Source organism: Electrophorus electricus, chromosome 6 (assembly GCF_013358815.1).
Source record: "Electrophorus electricus isolate fEleEle1 chromosome 6, fEleEle1.pri, whole genome shotgun sequence".
In the NCBI taxonomy this organism is placed as follows: domain Eukaryota; kingdom Metazoa; phylum Chordata; class Actinopteri; order Gymnotiformes; family Gymnotidae; genus Electrophorus; species Electrophorus electricus.
Genome location: NC_049540.1, coordinates 19070462 through 19095232, shown reverse-complemented (window position 1 = coordinate 19095232; position 24771 = coordinate 19070462). Strand labels below are relative to the sequence as shown.

Here is a 24771-nt window from a genome sequence, read left to right as displayed (position 1 = left end):
TGATAAGTAACTCTCATACTCAGAAAATATGACTATTCTGAGGGTTAGAAGAAAAGAACTTTTTTATTTGTTTGTGAAACTACAAAACATTCTTGTGCTGGTGACATATTTACAATTTTGTTGACAGTACAGTGTCAATGATAAAATTCACAGCTTTCATAAGTCTCACAAGAAAAGAAAAACAGCACACCCAAATCACAAAAGTGCAATAAATACATGCTGTATTTCTTGAATTGCCTCTGTGGAAAGACCTAGTACTTTTTCCATCACTGAAACAGATTTAAAAATTATCAAAATACACTGCTTTGAAAACAAGAAACCTACTGTAAATCTACATAAACAAATCATTCATGACTACCAGCATCAGTAACTGTTGATTTTTCTGTCTCTTTTATGGTTACTTGAAGCAAGTCCTACATATTTTTACACATGATTACAATGACTGCACAGTCAACAGGGAAAAAAAAAAATACAGAATGTTAGATAAGCGCATTGTGTTAGAGCCTTGAATTCAACAGTAAGAGAGCACCTAGTTAATCAGAAACATTGTCTCAATTACATCCTTTGCACAGTGGAACTCACAGTCCAACACTAACATAAGACTCCTTAATTATGTACTCCTCTTCCAGTTAAAATGAACTAGGTCAGTGTTTCCACGTCACAATTCACAGCTGCAAACAGTGCACATTGTTCAAAGGGAAACATCAATTCTCACACTCCTGTTTGAAGTCTGAAAAAGTTAAAAGACAACAAAGGACAAAAGTAAGGGTTTTCCAAAAGGCTCCAGTTAACACATTTTTTCTTTGTTTCATTTCATTTCATTCATTTTTACAAGTTGTACCATAATTAACAGTCCCTGTCAGGTGTGCAAATGGTAGCTTCATGAACTGATCAGGGATCTGGTGTAGCCTACAAAAGCCTATTGCAATCAGTGTTTGGCAGTGCACAACCGCTTGCTCTAATCTACACCATGCAGTGGAAGTTCCAGGAGCAGAGAGTTAAGTACAAAATAGATCAGAATGCAAGCAAAGGATTAATGATGTTCAAAGTATTCAGGAGATACGGAAATAGTCTGAGCTAGATGATGACGCACAGAGGTCCTATGTTCATGTTAAGAACCAAAGCAATGCTAATTCATGAAATATTTGGTAAAATGTAAGGCTTTGATTACATTTCCATTGGGTTTTAATGCAATGTGCACCAAATGCAGGGTTTCCTCTTACTCGGAACAGAAAGGTGCTGACTAGACCATCTTCGCTGGTTTGTCACTTATTTAAAAGGTGCATGGCAAAACTCAGTAATAACGGAGTTCTGAGTAAATTGGGATCAAGGCACATGTCCAGATATCAAAATCCACCACGGAGGGCTTGACATGAGTTCTAAACACAGTCTCACACCACTGAGCACAAAAACTGAGTGTTTTTCAGTCTTGCTGAATTTTAAAACACGTGCCTCAGCACAAGCTGGTTGGTGCGGATTCATACTGCTTTATAGCAGTTCTCGCTTGGGTGAGCCTCTATGTGCAGGGGTTTGTGCAATTTTCCTCAATACAGGGCTAGAATCTTATAACAAATGAGATGTGTTGACTTTTCTTTTTTTTTTTTACGTACAAGGTATCACTCAATTCAAAGAGAGAAGTAAAACCCATGTCAAAAATACAATGGGATACTATAAAAAGTATAGTGTAATTTATTTCACCAGCAGGGGGAGTTAAAATATATGTAGTGCATGTATACAACTTGTAGTAGTGCTTTGTATGACATACTTCATTCTTCATTTACTTAAATTAGGGGGATTTTCACACATGATAAACAAACATCAAAAACTACTGTGGGAAGCAGTGAAAACAGAATTCAAGTGTCCAAATAAAGGATATGTGAGGGATATGGAAGTGTCAATGGGTAGGCTCAATAACCTAAAAATAATCTTGATTTTGGGCCTTAGAAAAAGTGCTTTCTTCCAACAAGCATCTCCCTTGGCCCTTGAGATTTAAAACTGACATTTTAAAATCTGAACGTCAGCGGGTGTTTAACATTCCTAGTAAATCATAAGTTTGACCACTCCTCTGATGGTCATCAGCCACATGAACACAAGTTTGCAGCAAAGACCCATGCAGGCCAAGAATAAAACATGACCATCAATCACATAACAGAAAGGCTCCTAAAGTGTCGGTCCCAGCCCCAGGTGCTTCGGAGGCAGGCCACGAGCAGACCTCCATGCCTGCTCTGCATTACCGCATGCTTGGCATAGAAAGCCTGGGGGCGCCAGAGAGCTGAGAGCAGCACTGCGGTGTCAGGTGCTCTGGTTAAGCGCTGGCGTTTTGCCACACCAAATGATCCAGTTCCATATTTAATTAGCTGTGACATCACCAGCCTCCTGCACAGGAGACACCAGATCTGTTCCAGCATGTACTGGGCAGTAAGAATAGAACTGCGCTTTCTAACTGCCCATCACTCAGAAAGGCTTTGTAACGTAACTGAATGCAGGTAGGAAGGGGCATTACGCAAGTGATTAGGATGCGATTACCCACAAACTGGCGACAGCATAAAGTTCTGAATGCTTCAAAACGGACTTAAACAATAAAACCAAAACCTATTTTCTCATCAACAGCCTGTTAAGAAAATCACTTCAAGGATTCTGGGTGAAGGGGATCCACAACAATGAACTAAAATCAACTGTGCACAAACACTTCTGATGGGGCACAAGAGGCCCCCAAATTGAGTTCATTCCATGGTCAAGCAGAGATGCATCAGGCCTTCACACCATTACATTCGACCATTACGATGTGTTGTGATTGCATTCCCCACTCTGATTACTATTAAAGTGCATGAACTAGCCAAGGTTCTACCTGAGAAGCTGAGGAACTAAGTGCAGTTTCTACATAATTGCAGAGACTGTGGTCACTGGTTTGCATGCCATGTCTTGTGGATAATTCTGTACATTTGCGCATTCAACAACATGAACACTGGGAGGCAACTGGCACTGATGCTGCAACGAGTTCTGACCAGCTATTTCTTAACTACCTACCAGAGAAACCACCTGTGGGCTACTGTTAGTCATATTTTCCTTTCCACGCTTGTTAGGTATTTTTGTGAATATCATTTAAAATCCTGTTTAAAAGATGGAGCCACTTTTCATCTGGAGGATACCATGTGCAACTAGCATGTGCTTGCTTGCAGCAAGGCGTCACTAGCATAGCCGGTTTTTGCCTGATTCGCCCATCCCAACATTCATCCAAATAGTGATGGCCAAACCCTTGTGCCATGAATCATAAAAAGTACCATAGAGGATCCATATTCACATCATCGAGTTACAGTATGTGATCGTAATCAAGAGAGCAACTGCCCAATACCCCACCCTGATTTTCTGGGTGAAAAGAACATACTGGTGTTTTGGAATGATCAACTACCACAAACATTTCCTAGTACAGACAGCAATATACAGTTATTAGTAACAGAAAAAAACAGGTACAGACAGCAAAAAATTGAAATAAAAAATAAATGCTGGTGTTGGTACTATCTAAAAAACAAAATAAAGGCAAATGGAAAAAAAAAACCTACAGATTTTCATTTGAGAGCTAAAACCCAGTGTTTTATAATGACATTTTCCTACTGAACATACACCTTTTTCTGTATAATTCTTCATAATACCACCAGAGGTCAGCTTCTTTTTGAAACAGCAGTTAAGACTGGGAAATACTTGAAATCCTCTACACATCGTCAGCCGGCAGGTCCGGGACATTTATCTTTGCTCGAGTGAAAAAGGCCATCTTCTCTCTGCAGACACACAGAGGGAAAGATGAAGACAGATGGAAAAACAGAACAATGCCCAGAATCAGAAGAACATGTCAAGCAAAAATGACCATCTGAGAAGTAATCTACATGTCACCAATATGCATTAAGCAAACACATTCCTGAGATCAAACTTTGCTAACATTTATAGCTAGTCAGGTCAGAATTCTTACTCAAACTGTTTGTCCTACATCTTTAGCAGGAAGTAAATGATTGGTAAAATGCTGCAGCGAAAGTGTACGGATCGGTCCATAAGCCCCACCTGAAGCACTGGACTTCGGGCCCCTCTTTGCGGCTCTGTCCGCGGATCTTGTGCACTTCCTTAGCTGCCGCTCGCATCATCTTCTCCACCCTCTGTTCCCGGAGCTGCTCTTCCTCGGTCTGCTCAGAAATCACAAACAGGCTTTGTGATGATGCACATTACAATGGCTTTAGTTTAAGATGCAGCAATCAATAATTAGCTACTTAGATACTGTTGTCTATTGGAGTCTGGAGTTCCTTAAACAATCTGTTATTTTAAAAAAATAATTTAAAACACCATGCAAGTTTCTATAGTTAATTCATATGGCTGTGCAACTCCATTTTGCTTGTTACCAATGCCATGAGCATGCTGGATCAATAGGAATAAATTGACCACCTGCAGCATATTGTCTAAAACTGAAATAGTCGACCTGTGTAATGAATAGTTGCAAACACTGCAAAGGCCTTGAAAAATCCTTGCTCTTTCCCCAGAAAGAATTTCCAGACCTTTTCAAGACTTTGGCTGATTTGAAAGTTACAAAAAAACAAACTTTTTTGGTTCAATCTGCTTACGGTTTTAAAGGGTCATTAAGAAAACAGGGAAATGGAAAACATGAAATATATTGTGCATTAGAGAGTCTGTGGTAGAATACAGGATAAGGGATATACAGGATGTATTGTTTTTTGTTTTTTTTCTGAAGAGAACTGTATAACTTTGGGATTTTGAGAATCTATATATTACAATAGAATATGCATATCCATTCTCCCCAGACATTTTCTAATATCCATTCTTTTCTAGGTATGAAATTGAGAACATTTAAATTTCACACTTTTCCAGACCTTACAGACCTCGACAAGAACCCTGTTCGTTAGTGCACCTTTAAATAGAAAACGTATGCGTACACTGACTAAAGCATTCTGGAGGATTACCCAAACATTTCATTTTAAGCAGCTAATCAGTAATCCATTTTGGAACACATTTCCAAAGGATTCTTGCCAACCCTGGTAGAACATTTTTCAGGTTTCCCACATGGTACAGAGGTGCGTGCACGTGGGCCCACCTGTCTCTCAGCCTGTGTGAGCAGCAGGTGGAAGCGTTCGTCCTCCTGCACCCAGGTGGGGAGGCTGCGCTGACCACGCTGCCGTGCGCTCTCCAGTTGCTCCTCCAGCTGCCGCAGCACGCGCAACTCCTCACTCAAGCGGCTGTGACGAGTGCGCGACGCATGTAGCTCTAGCTCTAGGTCCAGGGGGGTGCGTAGCATGCCATCCAGCCCGCGCACCTGTGCTGGGGGCTGGGGAAAGGGGTGGGGCCAATTGGGAGTGAGTGATTGCTTCTTAGTTTTACATTTCGAGACAATGGACAGGCCATTGTTATCTCATGGCAGCAGCACAGTGATTTAAAGAAAACAGATCAGCTACAGGATATAAATAAATCGACCAGCTGCTCTTAGCCCCACCACTGGTCAGGGTCAGCAGGATATGAGGAATTTTACTGGTTTCAACAGATGAAACGAAGGATCGAAAGAAAGTGCACCAGTGCTATTCTGCTGAGCTTAAGAAAAATGGCAATAGGAGGAGGTGGTGAACCAGCTGAATCAACTCAAAAATCAAGGCAAGGTCAGTGATTTACAGTCATAATCTGAACAATATTTAATTCTGAAGTTCTAAGTGTTATTATATGATAAGAAAATCGCATTACAAGGGCCATGAGTGGCTTCTGAAGACAAGCCTTCTTTATGCTGTCAGTCATCACTTGCTTCACTGGATTGCATCTTTTGGGACTTTAGCTCTGAATGCTTTGAGCCCAGACACAAAGCACTTTTTGGTCTATGGTTACACTGCTAGCTGAGGAGTTGTCTGTCATTGTTAAGCCATTTACTAAATTATTTTGGTAATCTGATATGCATGCCTTTCACTGGCCAACAGCTGTTAACATTACTATGGGATGAACAAGTCAACACAGCAAAGAAAAACAATTAGTCTTGGATTTCTCCAAAGGAAGAGAAAAATTAAGAAATAAGCATTTTGTTATATCACCTTATTATTGTTCAAATATCAAATACGAAGGACAACAGCAGCAGAGACACCTTGATTTCATGAGTTATATAACTATAACTGGCATTAGTCGATCAACATGGTACTTCATATGAAAGTTTGAAAGGAAAATCTTGTCCACTCACTATGAAAGAGCCAGGTTTTTCATCAACATGTATATTCTCATTCTCATGCTCTCTCACTCATTTACAGCCCCCTGCCAGGACATTGCAGTCATTTCTTGACATTTCTCTTCAATTTTTTATTTATCTTTTCCTGCTGTGACACTTCATTCTATCAGAAATAAGATCACCTTTCTTCAGCATTTTGTCTTTCTACTGTGAATGCAACCTCATAAAACCTTCATTCATGGATTGGGAAGACTTGCCCGACATGAGAATTAAAACCGAGTTCACAAATAGGCAAAATAAAACAAAAAGGATCATTCAGATGAGATGCTACAATGTCAAAATAACCTACTGTGTGCATGTGTATGTCCACTAGTTTTGCCTTTGGACGTGTGTGGAGAGATTAACACTTACTAACTTTATTGGTTTACTAGTCTTTCATCAAAGTGAATATGGCATAGACTCCATACCTTTTTATCTCCTCATTGCATGAATTGTTGAATTTCATGACAATGCTTTGTATGAATAAATATGGTGGCAGAAATGGTGCACTTGTAGGAATAGTGACTGTGTCTGCTTTGACAAACTGACATGGCCATTTAAAGGCATTGGTTGTGACAGGCCTGGGCCTAGCTTTCATTGTGTCCAAGGCTGCACCAAGTGCATGCACTGGGTAAGGCATTCTGACAAACAGCAGTCATCAGTTACCATGAGCTCTGTTGTGACTACCCACATGTAATTTTTTTTATTGTTTGTTAGAAAAGGTTGACTTGTTTCCAGCAATAAGTTCAAGTGGTTTGTAAATGGTGCAGTTGGCAGTCAAAATACAATGGTTTGTTTTGTGGGTTGAGGGGGAATCCCTTCCACACCTCCTGCTTCAGAGACATGGGCTAAGCCCCTTGTGCCTCCCCCAGCCCCTCAGAGACATGGGATAAGCCCTTTGTGCCTCCCCCCTCCCCCTCAGAGACATGGGCTAAGCCCCTTGTGCCTCCTCCAGCCCCTCAGAGACATGGGCTAAATCCTGAAAGTGCCCTTCGCAACAAACCAAACTGGTTGCTTTAAATTATGGTGACATGTCAAGATGCAAAATAACTGGGCCATTTTTCACAAGATCTTATGCTTTGACTATAAATTTGTAATGCATTAATGAAAGCCACATCCCAACAACAGCCTAGCCGAGGTTGAATTTGACCTTTGCAGTGTGTCTGGGAAGCCACGTGGGAGTAACCCCTACTTCCTCTTGGTGAGTGGTGCTTCATTAACACCACCATCAAGTCGGTCAGGAAATGTCAGAATTAAATAATTAAACTGTAGATCACATTCACGTTCTCCTTTCAGAGAACAAAACTGTTTAGGTCTTTTAGGAAGCAAGGCAGGCATGATTGTTCCTCAGGAGTAATATCACTTGGGCCGCAGCAACACACAGCAGATTGGAGCCCTCATGCTCACGGTGCTGGGGCTCTGGAGGAAAAGGCTCTTTCCAGGAGAGAGAAAGAAAAACAAGTGGGAATGTGGGGTTCGTGCAGGTGGTGCGCAGTACCTTTTTGATACGGACGCTGCGCCTCTCCGAGGCGTTGCGGACGAAGGGAGACTTCTTGGACAAAGTGGAGCTGTCACTGTCACTGCGGTTGATCTGGTGAAGGAAACAAACATGCGGAATTGTTGGTTTGTAGAACTGCGTGAGAAATTGCGTAAATGTGCCTCTCTGCACACACTCACTCGGCAGATGTACTGGCTCTGAGGTCCTGGGGAAAAGGTCTTGGAGCGGATTATAGTGTTCCCCCTCATAAAAGGGTTGTGCTGGTTGACCTCAGGCCGCCGCTCCTTGGGCCGGACCACAGAAGTGGAGTGGGAGAGGCCTTCCATGCTCGTCTCCTTGTTCACCTGTAACAACCAGAAAAACATCACGAACCACAGACCTGAGTTAGCCCCCTCCAACTTATCAAATACCCATTTAATATCAAAGGAGCATTAATGATTAGACATTTTTTGGGGTAGCCGAACACTCTCAATTTACCAATGATGCTGACAAGTGCAACTCTAGCAACACTGCACAGCAATACAAAATGCACCCGTGAGACGGGCCAATGAGTGTAGATGTTCTAATAAGATGGAAACACCTACCCCTCTCATTTAAAGAAACACCACTCCGGGTATTGTAACAAAATTGAGAAGTAAATGTTAGCAGCTCTCAACTTTGAGAACTTGTATTTATGGAGCTGCTACAAAAGACTACATCCTCACAGAACATGATGTACAAGGCCTCTTGGAGAATGTAAGGAATCTACAGTGTTCAAATAGGAATGCAAACCTTTTCTGGGATAGCGGCTGCTGGACTTGGCTTGGGCACGGGCTCCTTCACCTCTTCATCAGCCACCTCCCATTGGCAGCCTTCAGGGTAAAACTCCTCCCCCTCCACGTCACTGCTCAGTCCATCCACAAAGACGTCCCCCTCCGTGTGCCTGCCAATCCAACCAAATGCCAGAAAACATCAATCGACTGATCTAGCCGAAAGCCTTGATGAAAGCCAAAGAGCACGTGAGAGTGATACACTGATCAACTATGATCTGCAATAAGGCAGCATACAGACTATTGTCCTTGAACCGCAAAATACTTTGATGTAAAAGAAATGACTGGCACTGCATTCCATTCGGAACCTTCCCAGGGCAAACTGAGCGTGCGGGCGGTGCTAGTCTTTCACTGCAGAATGCCACCTGGCTGCATACCTCATCTCTTCAAATGCTACTCGAAAAGGAGAGAGAGCGTTTCAGCTATTCGGAGAGCTGGCTGTGGCTGAGAGTCATGCGGGGAATTACGGGAGTTAGGCCTGCATATTTTCCGAGTGTCAGAGTCATGAGATTCTGGTTAAGCCAAGCAAACATAACTAACAGGATAAAAGTCGCACTGGGTTCTGGCATGCCCAAGGTTTTATATATAGAGATAGATTTAAAAAAAATTTAAACACACACACACACACACACACACACACACACACAACGTTACTCATCTGACACTGCTCACCACAGATTGGTGAACACCTTCAACTGTCAAATGGCTCATTTAGCATAAAGTTAATCTTCCTGGACATTTTATTTAAAATTACTTTTTCCCCACAATTAGGAGCACAGCAATGGCCAACAGATTTGTTATGATGTCAGAGGGAGACGAAAGGGAAACCATAAGCAAAAGCAGAATTCTGGGGGGAAAAACGTTTTCTGCTGAAAGCAGTAATACTTCTTTACGAGTTCATCAGAAGGTACAAATCTGGCTTCATACCACATTTCTTATCAAAATCAAACCACCATCAAGAGATTTGCCGAGACCTGTCCAATGGACAGATTTGCAGAGAACTGTCCAATGGAATACAGAAAACATTTTATACAAAGAATGATAAAGATCTTTAAATCTGCAAATGCTAATAGCACCAAGTAACTCAAATCAAAGTAATTGGCAGATAATAACTAAACAGAAAAATGTTTTCCACTACAGGGGCACAGCTTCTAATGTGAGTGGGCATGTACAGTCAGATACTTACCAGTCCTCAGGGGTGTTCTCTAGGCCAGCCACTGAGTTTTCTGTGGTGCTGGGTATTGCATTCTAAAGGCGCAACGGAGGGGGGAAAAAAAAAAAAAAAAAAAAAAATTGTTGAGCAGCGGAACAGGCCCTTAAACAGAACGAGCGTGTGTGTTGTATGGTGTCACCTCCTCTGAAGGCATGGAACCCTCTGGCTCCTTGTGCTTGCCATCCATGTCTGTTATGTACATGTAGCTGAGGAGGTTGTACCACTTGGTGCACCACTCTTCTGACCAGTCCACATCAGCCAGACTTATCTGAGCACCAGCCTTTACCAGGTGAAACACAGCAAAAATATTCTAATCCATCCAATCCAACAGGCCTGATTCAGATTGTATAGTTCTCGTCCATGTACAGCTCCAGTTATTTTTATTATTTATTTTTAAATTGTGCTTATAAAGAACATCCACAATGCAACCTATGTTTATTCTGGAGTTTTACGGTCCATCATATAGGCCTGGAGAATTCATCTTTTGGTAATCATTACTGTAAAATTGGCATACAGTACTGACATTAGCAAGTCCAAATATGGTGGCATCAACCACCAAAATCCAGTACAAATACCATGTGCTGTGTAGGTGCCGGTGCCCCCAACATTGAAGCCCACCTACCAAGCACTCCTCTCTCCTAGACGTGCCAGTGATACAGACGTCGACACGGAGGGTCTTCTGCCTGAGGGCGGCAGGGGACAACTGCACACTGAACACCTCGTTCAGCTCCACAGCATCGTGGGGCGGAGAGCGACGGGTACGATACAGGCAGCGGGTGGCCTCGGGGCAGGGCAGCACCACCACACGCACGTACCTTCGGGAGGGAGAGATAACGCGTCAGCTCGGGGGGGGTGGGAGTCAGGGTTGGAAAGCCAAGTAATCTGGCGGTACAAGGGGTCACAATACAATCCACCCTGGAATCTGTACAATGGCGCTGGGTAAGATCTGAATCTGCACTTCCTGTGTGTCAAGAAGTTTTGCTTGCACCCCAAGAATGGTTGATAAATTTTGCTTTTATAGCACAGGAATGGATGGAGCTTCAAGATACCTCTAAACCTCCAACAAGAAGTTAAAGCTAAAGCTCTCCACCCCACGATGCCTTCAGATGTTTGCTTATGGATGTATTCTGTCTTTCTGCCAATGCAACTGCAGAATGATTAAAAATTCAAAGAGTGACTAAATTAGCCATTTTTACATCCAAGCATACATTTTCCTTGATGGTGATCTCTAATATCAAAACCTCAGAAATATTTAAAATGTTGCTCTAATTGCGGCCTGTTTGTAGCATAAATGAAGCTGATTGTGGGGATGCGGGGTGGGAAGTCAACAGGCACGTACAGGCTCTGGTTGGCAGGGACGGCGAGAGACCCGCAGTTGGTGAGCTGCATGACGAATACGGCAAAGCGCTTCTCCTTAGTGTCGTACTTGAGGCCCAGACGGAGCTGGGCGCAGCTGACTCCGCCTCCTTCGTCATAAGGCAGAGGTTGTTCGCCAGGTGCGCCAGGCCTATGGGGCCAGAGGAGAGCACGTCAGCCTCACAGATCACCCATGCACAATTTTTCACTCCACTAGCAATTTTAATGGGAGGACGATCACAGCTGTTGCGATAACCACCTGGTGACCAGCATAAAGCGATTGAAGGACACCACAATATTTTTGTAACATACCTTTTCTCTGAGGCCTCGTACACGCCGCTGTCTCCGGCCACCGATTCATCGGACACAGCCGACGTGACGCCCACCTTTTTTGGCCCGGACCCTGGAACCCTCGTTTGCACAACAGCATCTACAAGGAAGGGAGGGGGTAGGTTAGAAACATGACACTGTGCCAGCCTACTACCCATGTTGAGCAGGTGTTTGGTTACTGAGACCACAGTGGGCTGAGGACTGCGTAGTAGTGGTCTGTAATGCCATCTCCCTTCCGTATCCACACTGACCGCTTATCTGTAGTGTCGGGTGAAATCCCCTATACATTCTCCAGATAGCCCACACAGGATGGGAGATATTCAACTCCAGTGACCAATTCCCTTAATCTTAATTTCTAGTGACTTACACGGTTATAAATTAGTTACAAGTAGTGTCCCCCAGCCCCCCATACCTTTACCAGGCTCCCCCAGAGCTGTGCTGGCGTCCTGTTTAACGTCGCGGTAGGCAAGCTGGCCCAGCTGCGCGTCGCCTTCCAGCCGGAGCTCGGCAAGCCGCACCTGCAGCTCCACGTCAAGCAGTGAGGCCGGGTTCGGGTAGGCCTCCCCGGCCAGGAAGGAGGAGTCGGGAACGAGGGGTGAGCAGGGAGGCGAGAGCGAAGAGAGTGAGGAGCGTGGCGATAGCGAGCTCATGGAGCGCGGCGTCTCGGACAGGCGCAGGGCCTGGGTGCGCTGGCCGGGCCCTGGGCCAGCGGGCCCCGCAGACACCTCATGCTCGTGAATGGTGGGGATGGAGCTGGGAGGCCGGTAGGGCGAGGGACCGGCCTCCTGCAGCAGCGAGTCCAGCTTGGCCTGGAAGTCCGGGTCGCTCAGCTCGGGCTGCTCCAGGTAGGCATCAGTGAAGTTGAGCGAGGATGAGGAGCCCAGGCTGGAGGTAGCCAACGAGCCGCGGCTGGAGGTGAGCGATCCCCAGCTGCTGCCCGACGAGCACGACAGCGTGCTAGCTGACAGGCTGCGAGCGAGGACGGCAAGAGCGAGAGAAGGTGACAGCAAAAGCAGAGTAAACAAGGGCACACTGCACGTTATACTCCAGACTTCCAACATCAGTTCTGTCGAAGTCGAATCCCCTGCTCACACTCCCTCTACCTCCCCTGGCTCAGCTTTGCACAACTTCAGATGCATTTGGCTCTGAAACCAAGCGCGCCAATTAAAGCCCGGCACTCTCATTAGTGCGAGGTGCCTGAGGCGCCTGGGAGACACTCTGCACTGCACGCCTTTGATGTGCACCAGCCTGCACCAGAGCAGGAAGAAGACACGATTCAAGACAACAACAAAAGAGGCAGCGACAAAGCTGCCGTTACTCAGCAGTGTCTGGCTGCATAGCTGCATGTCTTCAAAAGGCAGTTGTCTCTTGTGAGTTCTGAAATATGCCTTCAAGTGCAGCACCAAGCGAATATGCCCCAATTACACAGACCTTGCATCATCTTATGTAACATTGATTCCTCATGATGTGAGTTTTTGGCGGGGTTTTTTTAAAAAGAAAATATCCTGGTAATATTTAAACAGGACAAGAAATAGAACAGGGATCACCGAAAACTCTTCAGAAATTGCTGGCAACAACAGTAAAACGTTTCGTCATTTACACTGACAAACTGCGCTGAATAAGAAGTGCGAGTGGGAGCATGACGATACCTTTTGAGCTGGGTGTGCAACGAGGATGCATGTCTCACCAGCTCCTCAAGCTCCTTCACCAGTTTGTTCCTTTTGCAATGCAACTTCAACCTACAACAGACCAGGGCTTTTACTACACACGCACGCACGCACTTACCACACACACACACACACACACACACACAGACATGCACAGTATGTGTGCAGACGCAGACATGTGTCACCGATTTCTTGAATGCTTAAAGGGTTACTCTAAGGTCCAGTCACACTCGGGTGTAGCTGCGGTGGAATGCTGTTAAACCGACGGGCTGCAAAATGCACCCATTGTATACAGCCTACATCCCCTCTGCTTGTGCAGCTCAGGTTACAGGAAGAGTGGAGATGCCAAGCACAGTGAGGACACATTATCTAGCACAAGGAAAAAGCTCCCCGTTCAAATAACTGAGTGTGCTGGGGGGGGGGGGGGGTCAACACAAGAAGGAGTGAGAGAAAGAGACCGAAAGAAAGAGTGACAGAGACAGAGAGAGAAGGAGCAACAAGGGCAGGAATGAGGGACAGAGCATGAAAAAAGACAAGAACAAAGAGGCCTAATTGCCATCCTCGCCTAGGAAACCTGACCTGAAGACGCAGGTGTCCTCACTCTAAGAGAGCCTCAGGGAGGAAAGGCTGACATCACCCTGGCGCCCAGCACACGTCTACAGATGTGTTCATCCATATGAGAAGGCAAAGGTGCCACACATGACACTGGTCACCCTTAGTATGCTGCTTTGGATGAACGCTCGCATAACCATACACCTGCATCTTTAAATGGTGACAGACGTCGTCTTGACCTCCTGGTACATTATTGTGATAATATTTGGGTCGGTACATTTCCACATGTATTAAAAAAAAAAAATACATCTGTGATGTGTGTGTCATGTAGTGTGACGGCTGTGCTCCCATGGTCCCAAAGCGTTCATTTCACCCTTTGCCCTAACAGCTATTGAGGTCTCACAACATATGACCGACTCTGGCACTTTTAATTTGCCGCCGCACCTGGCGCCCCCTCACCTCTCCGTCAGGGCTTTGCTCTGGCTGTCACGTGCCGCCCGCAGGTCCTGTTCCAGCCGCTTCCTCTCCATCTCCAGCTTCTCTGCATCGCTGGGCGCGCGCTTGCATGGCTGCACGTACTGCAGCTCCTTCAGTAGCTCCTCCTTCTCGCTGATGAGAATGAGGCGGTCCCGTTCGGGGTCCAGCAGGCCCGGCCACGCCTCGCTGTCCAGCTTTGCTATCTGGACCTTGATGTTGGCAATCCTGAAGCAAAAGGAGTGGGGGAGAAAGTTTGACTTGTGCACGGTGGAGGAGGAGCTCGGGCAAAGCTCGCTTCAAAAGCAAACACCGCAATAGTGCGTCATCAAGAGGAAAGCCATGGGGCCGGAATTATAGGGACTGTACCTCCTTTTTGCCTCTTCGTATTTCAAGCTCAGTCGTACCTTCTCAGCAAGCTTGTTAGAGCTCGAAACAAACTGGGAGGGAGCAGAAATGGAGGAGAATGCAAATGTCACAGCAAAGTAACCAACTATCACTCTTAAGAAGCCCATAAGCTTAAACCAACAACAGATGTTTACACCTCGATCCAAAAAGCTTCACCCAAAAATGCTAATATTGATGCTAACACTTAAAAGATTAGTTAGCATCATGACAAGTACCCACTAACACTTTTAGCCCACTAACACTTAACACAGTTAGCCTTTGGTTGGATGGGTGTGCGTGTTTAACGGCCTCCCCCATCTTACCTCGGCAGGTATGTCGGTCTGGGACTCGGCATCCGAGTAGAGGCGGGGCAGCGACAGATTAGAGTTGGCCAGCGAGGGGCTGCTGGCCCACAGGTCTGACTGAGAACCGTAGTCCAGCTGGAAGCCATCCTTCAACACGGCCAGTTTCTGACAGGGGGACGTGGAATCAGGTGAACATCAGGAAGATGCTGATTGGTTCAGCCACAGGATTGCACTGCTCAATATTCCTGAACTTACTTTATGCTTAATGACTGAAATGTGTCAACTTGCAACCGAAATAAAGGTGTCCGTTTCTCATACAAAGATGTGCTTCCCTTGAGTATGTTCTAACAACTCCATCTGGCTTCTGCCATGCTTGATTTGCAGAGTGATGTTCTTGATCCACAGTGAAATTATGAAGCATGTTATAATTATATACAATTCTAATTATATTCATAAACAAACACTTGGTATTTAACATCATTACCCAAGCTGTCACAGAATACCATGCACTGGTAATGCAAATGAGAATCATTTGTACATCTGAGGGTCTGCAGTGTGCACTCAAGATGCATTCATTGTCATTAGTATTAGCTGTGAATAGAATAACTGGTGGATTTCTAGCAGATAACCATGAAAACAGGTCCCTATATCATTCTGCACTGTGAGTAAAGCCTCCAATCCGCATGCAGTCCAACTCTAAGTAGAACTAAAGTCAGCATAATCATGATTAACAGAGAGACACTACTAAAGCAGCAAGAAGTCAGAGGAAGCATGAATGGGATTTTTTTCACACACACACACACACACAGAGGCATGCATAGCTCCACTGCAGCCTGTCTCTCTGTGTGCTACCCTCAACACTGTGAGGAAAGGCTGTGAGACGATAAGAGAGTCAGAGGAAGACCAGACTAAACTGGAGGCCGTTTACTCACAGCTACAAACTAAGCTCTGTGAACCCCATTCTCACTTCCTCTCAAATATAGCCTCGCCTCCCAGCATCGCTGCCAATACCACGGGGCTCACAGGGACATGCTTTTGTTAATAGTGTGTACTGAGAGGGAGTACAAAAATGAGACTTCAGTATTCTATTACATTTGATGCCTGCAATCACTCTATATTGTTACATATTAGGTATGGTGCATTCTTGCTCAATTATCAGGCAGATGAGGATTGGTTAAAGGCATGTCTGTGTGTGTCTGTGTGTGTGTACCCTTAAGTGCAAGGCCTCACCCTACTTAGGCAGCCACTCTATATCTCCTCAGAGTCAACAAATTACCTCACCCCAATACTCATGAATTGCATATCCCTGTCTCGCACTCTCAGTGACTGACAGCACTGTGACCACCTAGGCTTAAACAACTGGCCACAGAAGGGGCTCTGAGAATGTGTCCTGATGTTCATTGCTACCATTCAGCCATTAAGGTAGGCTCTTAGCCTAGCACTGGATAGCTTAGCGAGGTCAAGTTACTATCCAAGCTACACAATTAAGTGTTGGTTAATAAATGCCATGAAATATAGCTAGCTATGCTGGCTACCATTGGTCTTCCGAAATCAGTGAAATCCATCATTTTTGAGAAACTAGCTTCAGCTAGTTAGAACAGACTCAGGTCTGTGTTTGGCGGAACCAATGCCACTGGGCCAGCGACTTGCCAATCAAATACTCTTCTACAGGCCCCAGGCCATCCCTCATGATGAATCCTGCAGGCAGTGGTTACCTGCATGAGTTCATGCTTCTCTTTCTCCCCGGAGCTGATGGCATCTCTAATGCTCCTGACCTCCTTCAGGATGGCCTGGGCCTCGTGCTGCCTGTAACCGTACGAGGTGCTGGACACCTTGTGATCGATTCTGAGAAGCAAGAGCAAGACAGTCAGAGAGAGGCATGAGTGTGAGCATGGAGCAAAAGGTAACATCTACTGCTACTGCCATGGAGAGGTCGTTCTCTGTCTTGCATGTTTTCCCTCTATCGAGCCTGGCCGTCACAGCACATCCCTGAACTTGACTTTAAGAACCTGCATGAACACCTAAAGCTGACACACCTAAACACCTAGAGTTACATGCCAGAGCCGATTTTCAAACCGCTACAGAACAAGCTAAAAACTGTCATTTACCAGCAGCCCTGGAACCATTGCTCGAAGCCAGCCAGAAGTCAAACACAAAGGAAGCTTCCTCCTGGTGTGGGTTTAACCTGACTGCAGGATGCCTCGGTGACTGGCAGGGGGTAACTGGTCCTTTGAGGCACAGTAAATTAGCAAGCCGTGCACATCTCGACCAAGGCCAGGGGGGACTCCGCACGGCTGGGCCAACCGTCAAGGAGGCTCTCATGTGCGCACCAGCCCGCCTCAGCAACTGGTCTGACTGCATTCTTTAGGGGCGAGGGAGAGGGCTGCAGGGGAGAGCAGGCGACCCGACAGGCTTCGGCCCAGCCTCTCCCAGGCAGGTGCGGGACAGGGCACAGGACCACGGGATGTGCCAATCGAGACTCCTCTCATATGGCCAAACAAGACAGATGGGTTTAGGCAAAGGACAAATGGTGGAGATCAGGGATGTTCTGGGATGGCAGAGAGAGGCTCGCATGGATAGTTCTGAAAAACGCTGCAGCTGTAAAATGAGCTATGATGGTAAACTGAGTTGTAAAAGTAAACCAAGATTTATGAAGTTGACAGTGTATACCTCTCCTTCTGAGCTCTCCAAACAAGATTTGTAACCTTTTTTTTTTTTTAATCAGCTTTTGACTTTGTATAAAATTATATTTGTAGAAAATTAACTACATATCACGTACAGATTTTTTGTGCCAGTGACAAGGACATTAGCAGCAAAACGTCAGTGACAAAAAGGGAATTCATTGCAGTTTAGAGAAGGAACGGGCCCATGTGTCAACAAGAGGGCTTTTTCATTCCAAAGAAGTAACTGAAAGGCAGGAATTTGCTAAACAGCAGAGCAGTAGAGCGCTCGATTCGGTGGTGATTGTGTAACAAGGTCAGGTTGCACTTACTCTTTCAGCGTTTCAAACCCCTGCTCCTTATAAAGCAGTTCCTGTCTCATACAGGCCAGATCTCTCTTCAGCTTATTCACCTGAATAAAAGAAAGTGGCACGGGGGGGGGGGGGTGGTAGGCAGAAGGAGTGAAGAGGGACAAGCGCAGAGAGAGGGGACTCTTTAGAAACTAGCACACACATCCGACACATGCACCAACAATGCGTCCAACTGTTCGGTGCAACAATTACATAATCACCATATAGCCCAAATTCCTTTAACGATAGCACCAGTGATACCAAGAGCAAATGAGGAAGGTGAGATTCAAGCTCTCCTTACCCGACTTTTTGCAGTCACAATCTCTGCCTTGAGAATGTCAGGGTCATATTTACTGCTTGATGAGGATCTGGAATTTACTGCATGGTAGATAAGAGTTCAAAGGCATTATCTTATCTCTGCTTTCTGGCATCTCACAGCAATGCACAATAACTGCACACCGAGATATGATTTGGCCACTTCTACAACACAGAGGCACAAATTAATTGTCAGAGGGTTCCAAGAAGCTCACTCGTCTTTGCCAAAGTCTGGCACAGAATGAACAGGCACAAATGAACACGTAAGAAAATGCAACAGTCAGGAGCTATCCCAAAAAGGTGTACTCCTCATGAGAAAAATCTAGCGTGCATAAGCTAGCATGATGCCACTTAACCTTTTAATAACCATAAAGGGCCTAAATGTAGTTAATGTCACAAGGATATTCAGGCAAGTGTATACAAGTCAGCGAGCACAAACTGGAGTGGAATTCATGCTTAAAACTGAACAGCAATTTAACCTATTTATCCTAAGTGAGAATGTAACCGGAAGTTCAGTTACGCTGTTGAAATATATGTGGAGGACAAATTAATATGAAATACGGGGTTTATGTAAGCCCTCCGCTCTAACGTGCACACACACGCCTTACAGCTGGTCTGGGAGGTAGACTTGTCCCTCCAGGCATCATTGAGCTGCCGGTACTCAAGTTGAGCCAGACGGAGGCGCTTCTCCTTAACCTGGTAGATCTCCTTCTGAGCACTCAGTGCATCCTTAGCCACACTGAGGTATTCACGCAGCATGAGCTCCTGCTCCCGCTGCCACTGGGCCCGCGGGTCCTCCAGCTGAGTGCTCTCTGAAACACAGAGACACGGGGACAGAGGACACACAGCAACAGTTAAAAGCAAGGGGGAAAATACACAACAAATTTTGCAGATGGATTCAATAGATGGATTCAGTAGAGCCACAGTACAAATACATCACGCATGTTGAAAATACTCTTGGACATATTTACTTTTCAGAGTAAGAGAGCAGGAGGTTCCTAATGTGTTCTGTGCTCATAAAGTACCTAATAAATATGGTCACTGTGTATAGCTTCACTTAACTTACTTGTATTATGGTCAACATAATAGGCTCCAACATGGGGGTCATAGGCCTCCTCCCAACCCACAGGCAACTCATCTCCAATACAGTCGGCGAAGGTCAGGGGCTTTGTCTGCCTGCAAGACCACAAACACCACTCAACAGTCAGCTTTCACACAACATATGCAGTGCTTAAGCCGCGATGACGTGACGACATCATCCATGCCTGGGAATCTTCTGTGTAGTCACTCATGCTTGCCACGATGCAGGGAGAGGGAGTGTGTGTGCGCGCATGTGCATGCGTATGAATTGGGGGGGGGGGGGGTGTCAGTGGAAGAATGTCTGCCTATTCACCTCTAGGGTGCTTGCCAAGCACAATAGCCGGAAACCAAGGGCTGGCATTCCACAAGTCCTGCTGACCCATCGCCTGGAGGTTTCTGGGGCAACACGCTGAAGGCCTCCAAGCACAGCACCCAGGAGCACGGCGTGGCAGCAGGGACGCTCCCACAGCACCACTCGCCCTCATGATTGGTAGTCCCTGCCAGTCAGGCTAACAAAGCACGCTGGCAAACCTTCTAACGCAAGCTAGCCACCTTGGTTTTTGGGAAAACAGCTAGCAGGGCTTGTCAGTTACGACAAAAAATATCCCAATCATTAAGCCCTCACTGGCAAGTCTGTGTGTGTGTGTGTGTGTGTGTGTGTGTGTGTGTGTGTGTGTGTGCACGCTTGACTTGAGATGCAAGACATAGAAAAAGTGGAGATAATCACAGTGCAACTTACTAATGCTGCTGGTTTCATATTCTCTGACCAGGAATTGTCAGTGGGCAAGTGCAAGATGGGGGGCAGCAATGTAGCTGCCAGTATGAAGACTGCTGTATTGTGCATGTGGAATGGAGGACCTTGGCTAACCTTCTGTGCTCTGGAACCCAGACCACTCCTCACAGCAGGCCATGACCAGTGTGCCCCTCTGGCCCAGAACCACAAAAGGCTCCTTTAAAATCCATAAAACACAAAAACAAACCTCCCAGCTTTCTACCACCTTGCCGGCAACACCAATAATCATGTCACTGTCAAGAAAACAGCAAAGGCTTGCGACACAGGACGACCATGCAAATGCTCTCCAGCCTAGCATGAGGTGCAAAGCAGAATATTTCCCTAATCAAGCTGTTGCCTTGCACATTAAGGCCTACATTTTGCTCAGCGTTCATCATTAAAAGGACAGAGCTTCTGTCTATCTTTTTTTTAATGCATGGCATTATGGCATTAGGAGATGCTGCCCTGTGCGTTAGTTCAGGACTTTCGGAGAGCATGAAACTGAACTGGCTCCTTTTTCCCCCCCCTTCATGAATAATGAAACGGCACACCGAAAGCCCAATGGCCTGTTCTAAATTTAACTCTGGAGAGGAGGGAAAGCTTCTGAGCTTCTAACAAAGAAAGAGGCTGCCTAGTGGATCCCATTATTCCTGCTTTTTCCATCTCTCCAATGTGCCGATTCAGAGCTGCAACTGTAGCTGACTCCTCGGCTGGAGGGCACTGATAGCTGGTTTCATTAATCTTGGGGCTCTGCAGATATGCCCTGCCTGGATGAGATGTTAAAATACATCATCAAGACTGTAAGCAGCAAATCAAAGCTCCCTCTAATAGGGCTATATCTAAATGCAGTAATTGCAAGCCCCTTCTTTCAAGTAAATGTTAGGGAATTGTAAGTTTCACTCTTTATATAGCGATTCTCTTAGAGGGTGATCTACATCCATAAACCTCAGCAAGTAAAGTGCTAAACTAAAAATCATTCAGAAGCATTTCAAATAAACACATCTATATACTGGTATATAGCCTCAGACTGACAGTTAAAAATAAAGGCCATATCCATTTACAGCCATATCTAGGCAGTGATCTATTGTGAATGCAACATCAAGATCAAGACCAGTGTCCTGTGCTGAGGCAAGGGACCTGTCCGCGAACAGCTTGGTTTCAGACAGCACCCCCCACCCCCACCCCGCTCCACCCCGCCTACTCGCAAGCTGCCACAGAGGCGTGCAGGCAAACCCCCCGCAAAGCCCGGCGCCCTGGGGCCCGTGCTCTAATGTGAACTGACAAAGAGCCCGGCCGAGCGCAAACACGGGGCATAGCTGAACGATGAGTCAGACACTTTCAGCGAACTCCATAAATTCCCTCCACGTCATTTATGAGGTTCTGACTAGCGCAGTGGCACACTCAAGGTCCAACATATAAATTTTTTTAAAAATATAATAAAATAAAAAAGCCACCGCACCCCTGACAACAGCCTAGCTCCTATCAGAACATGAGATAACATTCCATTTACCGAAGCGAATATTTTAGCCCGTCATGGCAAGGGAAAATAAATAATGTGGCCCTGTATTATACACAAGTGCTAACCAAGGGAAAAGCTTCATATTCAGTCATTGCCACTAATGACAATGTTCAACAATTGCTCAGCTTACAATAATTATTTATATGAATTGGTCCACTTGTTTGCAGCCTACTGCACAACATTATGGCATAAGAAGTTTTATCATTCTCCCATCAGGCAGAGCCAGGCACCAACTGGCACAGCAAAAAAATGGTGAGAACAGGAAGATGAAAACTATGATCCAGGTGTGCCTTACACAAGCGAGACACTAAGCAGTCTGGAATTCACACTACTCTCCATTCAGGAATCTGCCTGTAGTCAAGATGAACACAACCAAAGTCTTTTTCCCCCTTTTCCTAGCCACAGTTAAACAATTAGGCACATTGAAGTTATTATTACTGAAGGACTAAGTCAGTCATTCATTTTATGTCTAAGATGCAATCTTACATATGTTTTTACTTTGCATCTTGTTTTGATACTGCATCCAATTTTTCTTTGTGGGGAAACCCTCCCCCTCGCCACACACAAAAACAAACACACACACGTACTATACATTCACAGATCAGCATACTAGGTGTCACTCTAAAGCAAACCATACCTAACACTTCAATCAAACATGTATAAATCAGCCTCCTGTTCCTCAGCTCTTTACGGTACAGGATTAACAGGGTAACTGTAATATTGACCAAAGCCTGAGAAAAGCACTGAGGCTGCAAAGCCATGCCTCTACGGTGCTGTATTTTCTAACCACAGAAAAGAACTGTCAAATAGGACCTCTTAAATAATCCAAAGAAGCTACACTGCCATACATGTTAATATCCAGGTGATTTTGAACCAGGACATGTAGCCAAGGCGCATGTTCAAATAAATGCATTATGTAAACATCTTAGTGGAAACCTACTCAAACACAAAACATACAGGCTAATTACATAAACAAAAATACAGAAATAAATTCTCCAATTAATTCTGCCAAAACTGACTGCCACCTGGAACAAATCAGATGTTCCATCATTCTAAAGTATTGTTATAAAACAGGCTGGTGGTCTGGCAAACCATTTGGAACAGAATATTAACGAAATATTCTAATATTAACAAAACAGACGTTTTGTTTAGTCTTAGACACGGCATCATGATCAATTGAGTGCCAGTCTACCATTTGACCAGGCTTTGTTCTCTTTGGGCATATAAACATAAATGGAAATATTAGATTAGTTCCCCTGTTGACATATAAACAAGACCTGGACAAACTGATTATTTTGGGCAGGAGGTTGGCAACTGGTGTGCATGGATACATGAGGGGATTGCTCCAACTGTGGCTCAGCAGAACATTGGGGTCTATGAGAAGTGTTGTGAAGGTAGGAGACACACCAACACAGCTGGGGAAGAAGCAGAAAAATTTCGAATTTTTAATTCTCTCCTTTGATGTGCAGGGGTCCAATGTCAACAACATTGCTTGAAAGCCTTTCTATACTGTGCCAAACCTTGTAGTCACTGTGATAGTCCTGCAGTACAACAGTTCAAAGCAGATCTGTCCTGACAATCTTATCACAGCTTTGTGGCAGCGATAGATAGATAGATAGATAGATAGATAGAGATAGATAGATAGATAGATAGATAGATAGATAGATAGATAGATATTGTTACTTCATTAAAAAATGGACATTAAAGCACAGGGGGTACAAGGAACTCCTGACACAATGATTAAAAGAAACAGAACTCTGAATAAAAGAGGATTCTCCATTCTGCTCTTTGAAGGCCTGCGCTTCATTTCATTTCTCTGTGGGGGGTGGGGGTGGGAATTAAGCCTGCTATGGCTGTTATTTACCCATCCTCGTTAACGTTTGCAGAGCTATGCACGATGCACTTTGAACAAGTCGTGCACCTTGGCATGCAGTGAAAGGGATTTGGGACAATCAGCCTTCGTTTCACACACCTCCGTGGGCAGTGCTCACGCAGCACTTTCAGGAATGTGTCCTAGGTGCTTGTTTACAAATTTCTGCCATCTTGGTTTCCTGGCTATAGCCAAACCTGTTGCACCGCAAAGGGAGAAATGTGGTCTGTTCACTATCATGTTCCAATTTGGAGAGAGAGAGAAAACAGCAGAGAAGAGGGAAAAAATAGTAGTAATCCAAAACAAAAGGAAAAATAGGAAAAATATTCACTCACTGCAGTAAGTCTACTTAGTATCCATGCAATGTGATCAGAGTCAGTGAAGCTTGAACATTCTCTAATAATCTTAGGCATTCCTACTGAGATTTTGTGCCAAAGTCCAAAGGAACTTAAGTCAATGGTAAAAGCTGAGTAGCCATGTACCACACAGATTTCCCAAAATGCATTACAATAGAAGCCATTAATAAATGACAAAGATTTTAAGATAATCTGCTATCTTTGAAAAACAAAAATAATGAAACTCCCTCTGCAGGAAAACAAACATAGCTATGGAAAAGAGTGGTATGGCAAGACTGTCAGTAAGATTTATGACTTGAGAAAACTGGTAAACAGTTTACAAGATCCCCCATTTAAAACAGGAAATAAATAAATGAATTACAAGGAAATAGAAATTAAAACCTGAAAATCGAAAAAAACATATGATAACTACAAATCAAATATTACGATTTTGCAGGTATATCATATAGCATACCTATCCCTCGGATCAATCCAGCTGGTGGTTTGATTGATATGGTCAATGTAGTAGACCTTCCCGTCAAAATCCCGGGCTTCTTCCCAACCCTCTGGCAATGGTAACTCCTTCCTTGGCATGACCAACTAGTCTCCATGTAATATGTTCTGTAAGTCTTCTAAATTAATCTGAAGGTGAACCATATGTTCTGAGCGCTGTAGTCCGTATCCAACGCTAAACATCTCGCAAGTGCCATTAATCGACGAGGGTTATAATATGTCCACAATTTTTGCAGTAATACATAATTGTCTAACGTATTCCGAAATGTCCGCTTAATTTCTACAGCCCGCACAGAGCATCCTTGAAGAGCATGACAACTTCCCCGCAGTTCTCCTCGCCACCAAAAACTCTGCAGTACGGTCGTGCATTATTAGCAGCAAGAGAACTCATGAGCGCAATTCATCCAAAGTGGGTTAGGCTAGATTCGCCTACTATGCTCGCGCCTAAATATCTAAAAACCTACCGCTAGCCACCGCTAGCTAGCCATGCTCCGAAGATAGATGTCTATGAAAACTTGGATAAAAAAAAAA

General features: G+C 44.9%; 1 protein-coding gene across 3 annotated transcripts; it reads right to left on the bottom strand.

The window, feature by feature from the left end:
- Window positions 1–44: 44 nt before the first annotated feature.
- Window positions 45–24337, bottom strand: wwc1 (WW and C2 domain containing 1). 3 transcript variants are annotated; one of them, XM_035526832.1, is made up of 23 exons: window positions 24203–24284; window positions 23495–23589; window positions 19218–19327; window positions 18760–18963; window positions 18138–18214; window positions 17819–17898; window positions 16542–16671; window positions 14845–14991; window positions 14504–14574; window positions 14120–14362; window positions 13091–13180; window positions 11854–12410; window positions 11424–11541; window positions 11095–11262; window positions 10378–10570; window positions 9895–10035; window positions 9729–9790; window positions 8505–8655; window positions 7913–8077; window positions 7734–7826; window positions 5093–5323; window positions 4054–4172; window positions 45–3776 (listed from the first exon to the last, which is right to left on the bottom strand). In XM_035526832.1, the coding sequence occupies exons 4-23, from the start codon at window positions 18908–18910 to the stop codon at window positions 3710–3712; spliced, it is 3054 nt and encodes a 1017-aa protein (XP_035382725.1). In that variant the 5' UTR covers window positions 18911–18963; window positions 19218–19327; window positions 23495–23589; window positions 24203–24284; the 3' UTR covers window positions 45–3709. The 3 variants fall into 3 exon arrangements, with proteins under 3 accessions (XP_035382725.1, XP_035382724.1, XP_035382726.1); XM_035526831.1 differs by lacking the exon at window positions 23495–23589 and having other exon boundaries at window positions 24203–24337; XM_035526833.1 differs by lacking the exons at window positions 23495–23589; window positions 24203–24284 and adding an exon at window positions 19545–19828.
- Between the last annotated feature and the right edge of the window lie 434 nt (window positions 24338–24771).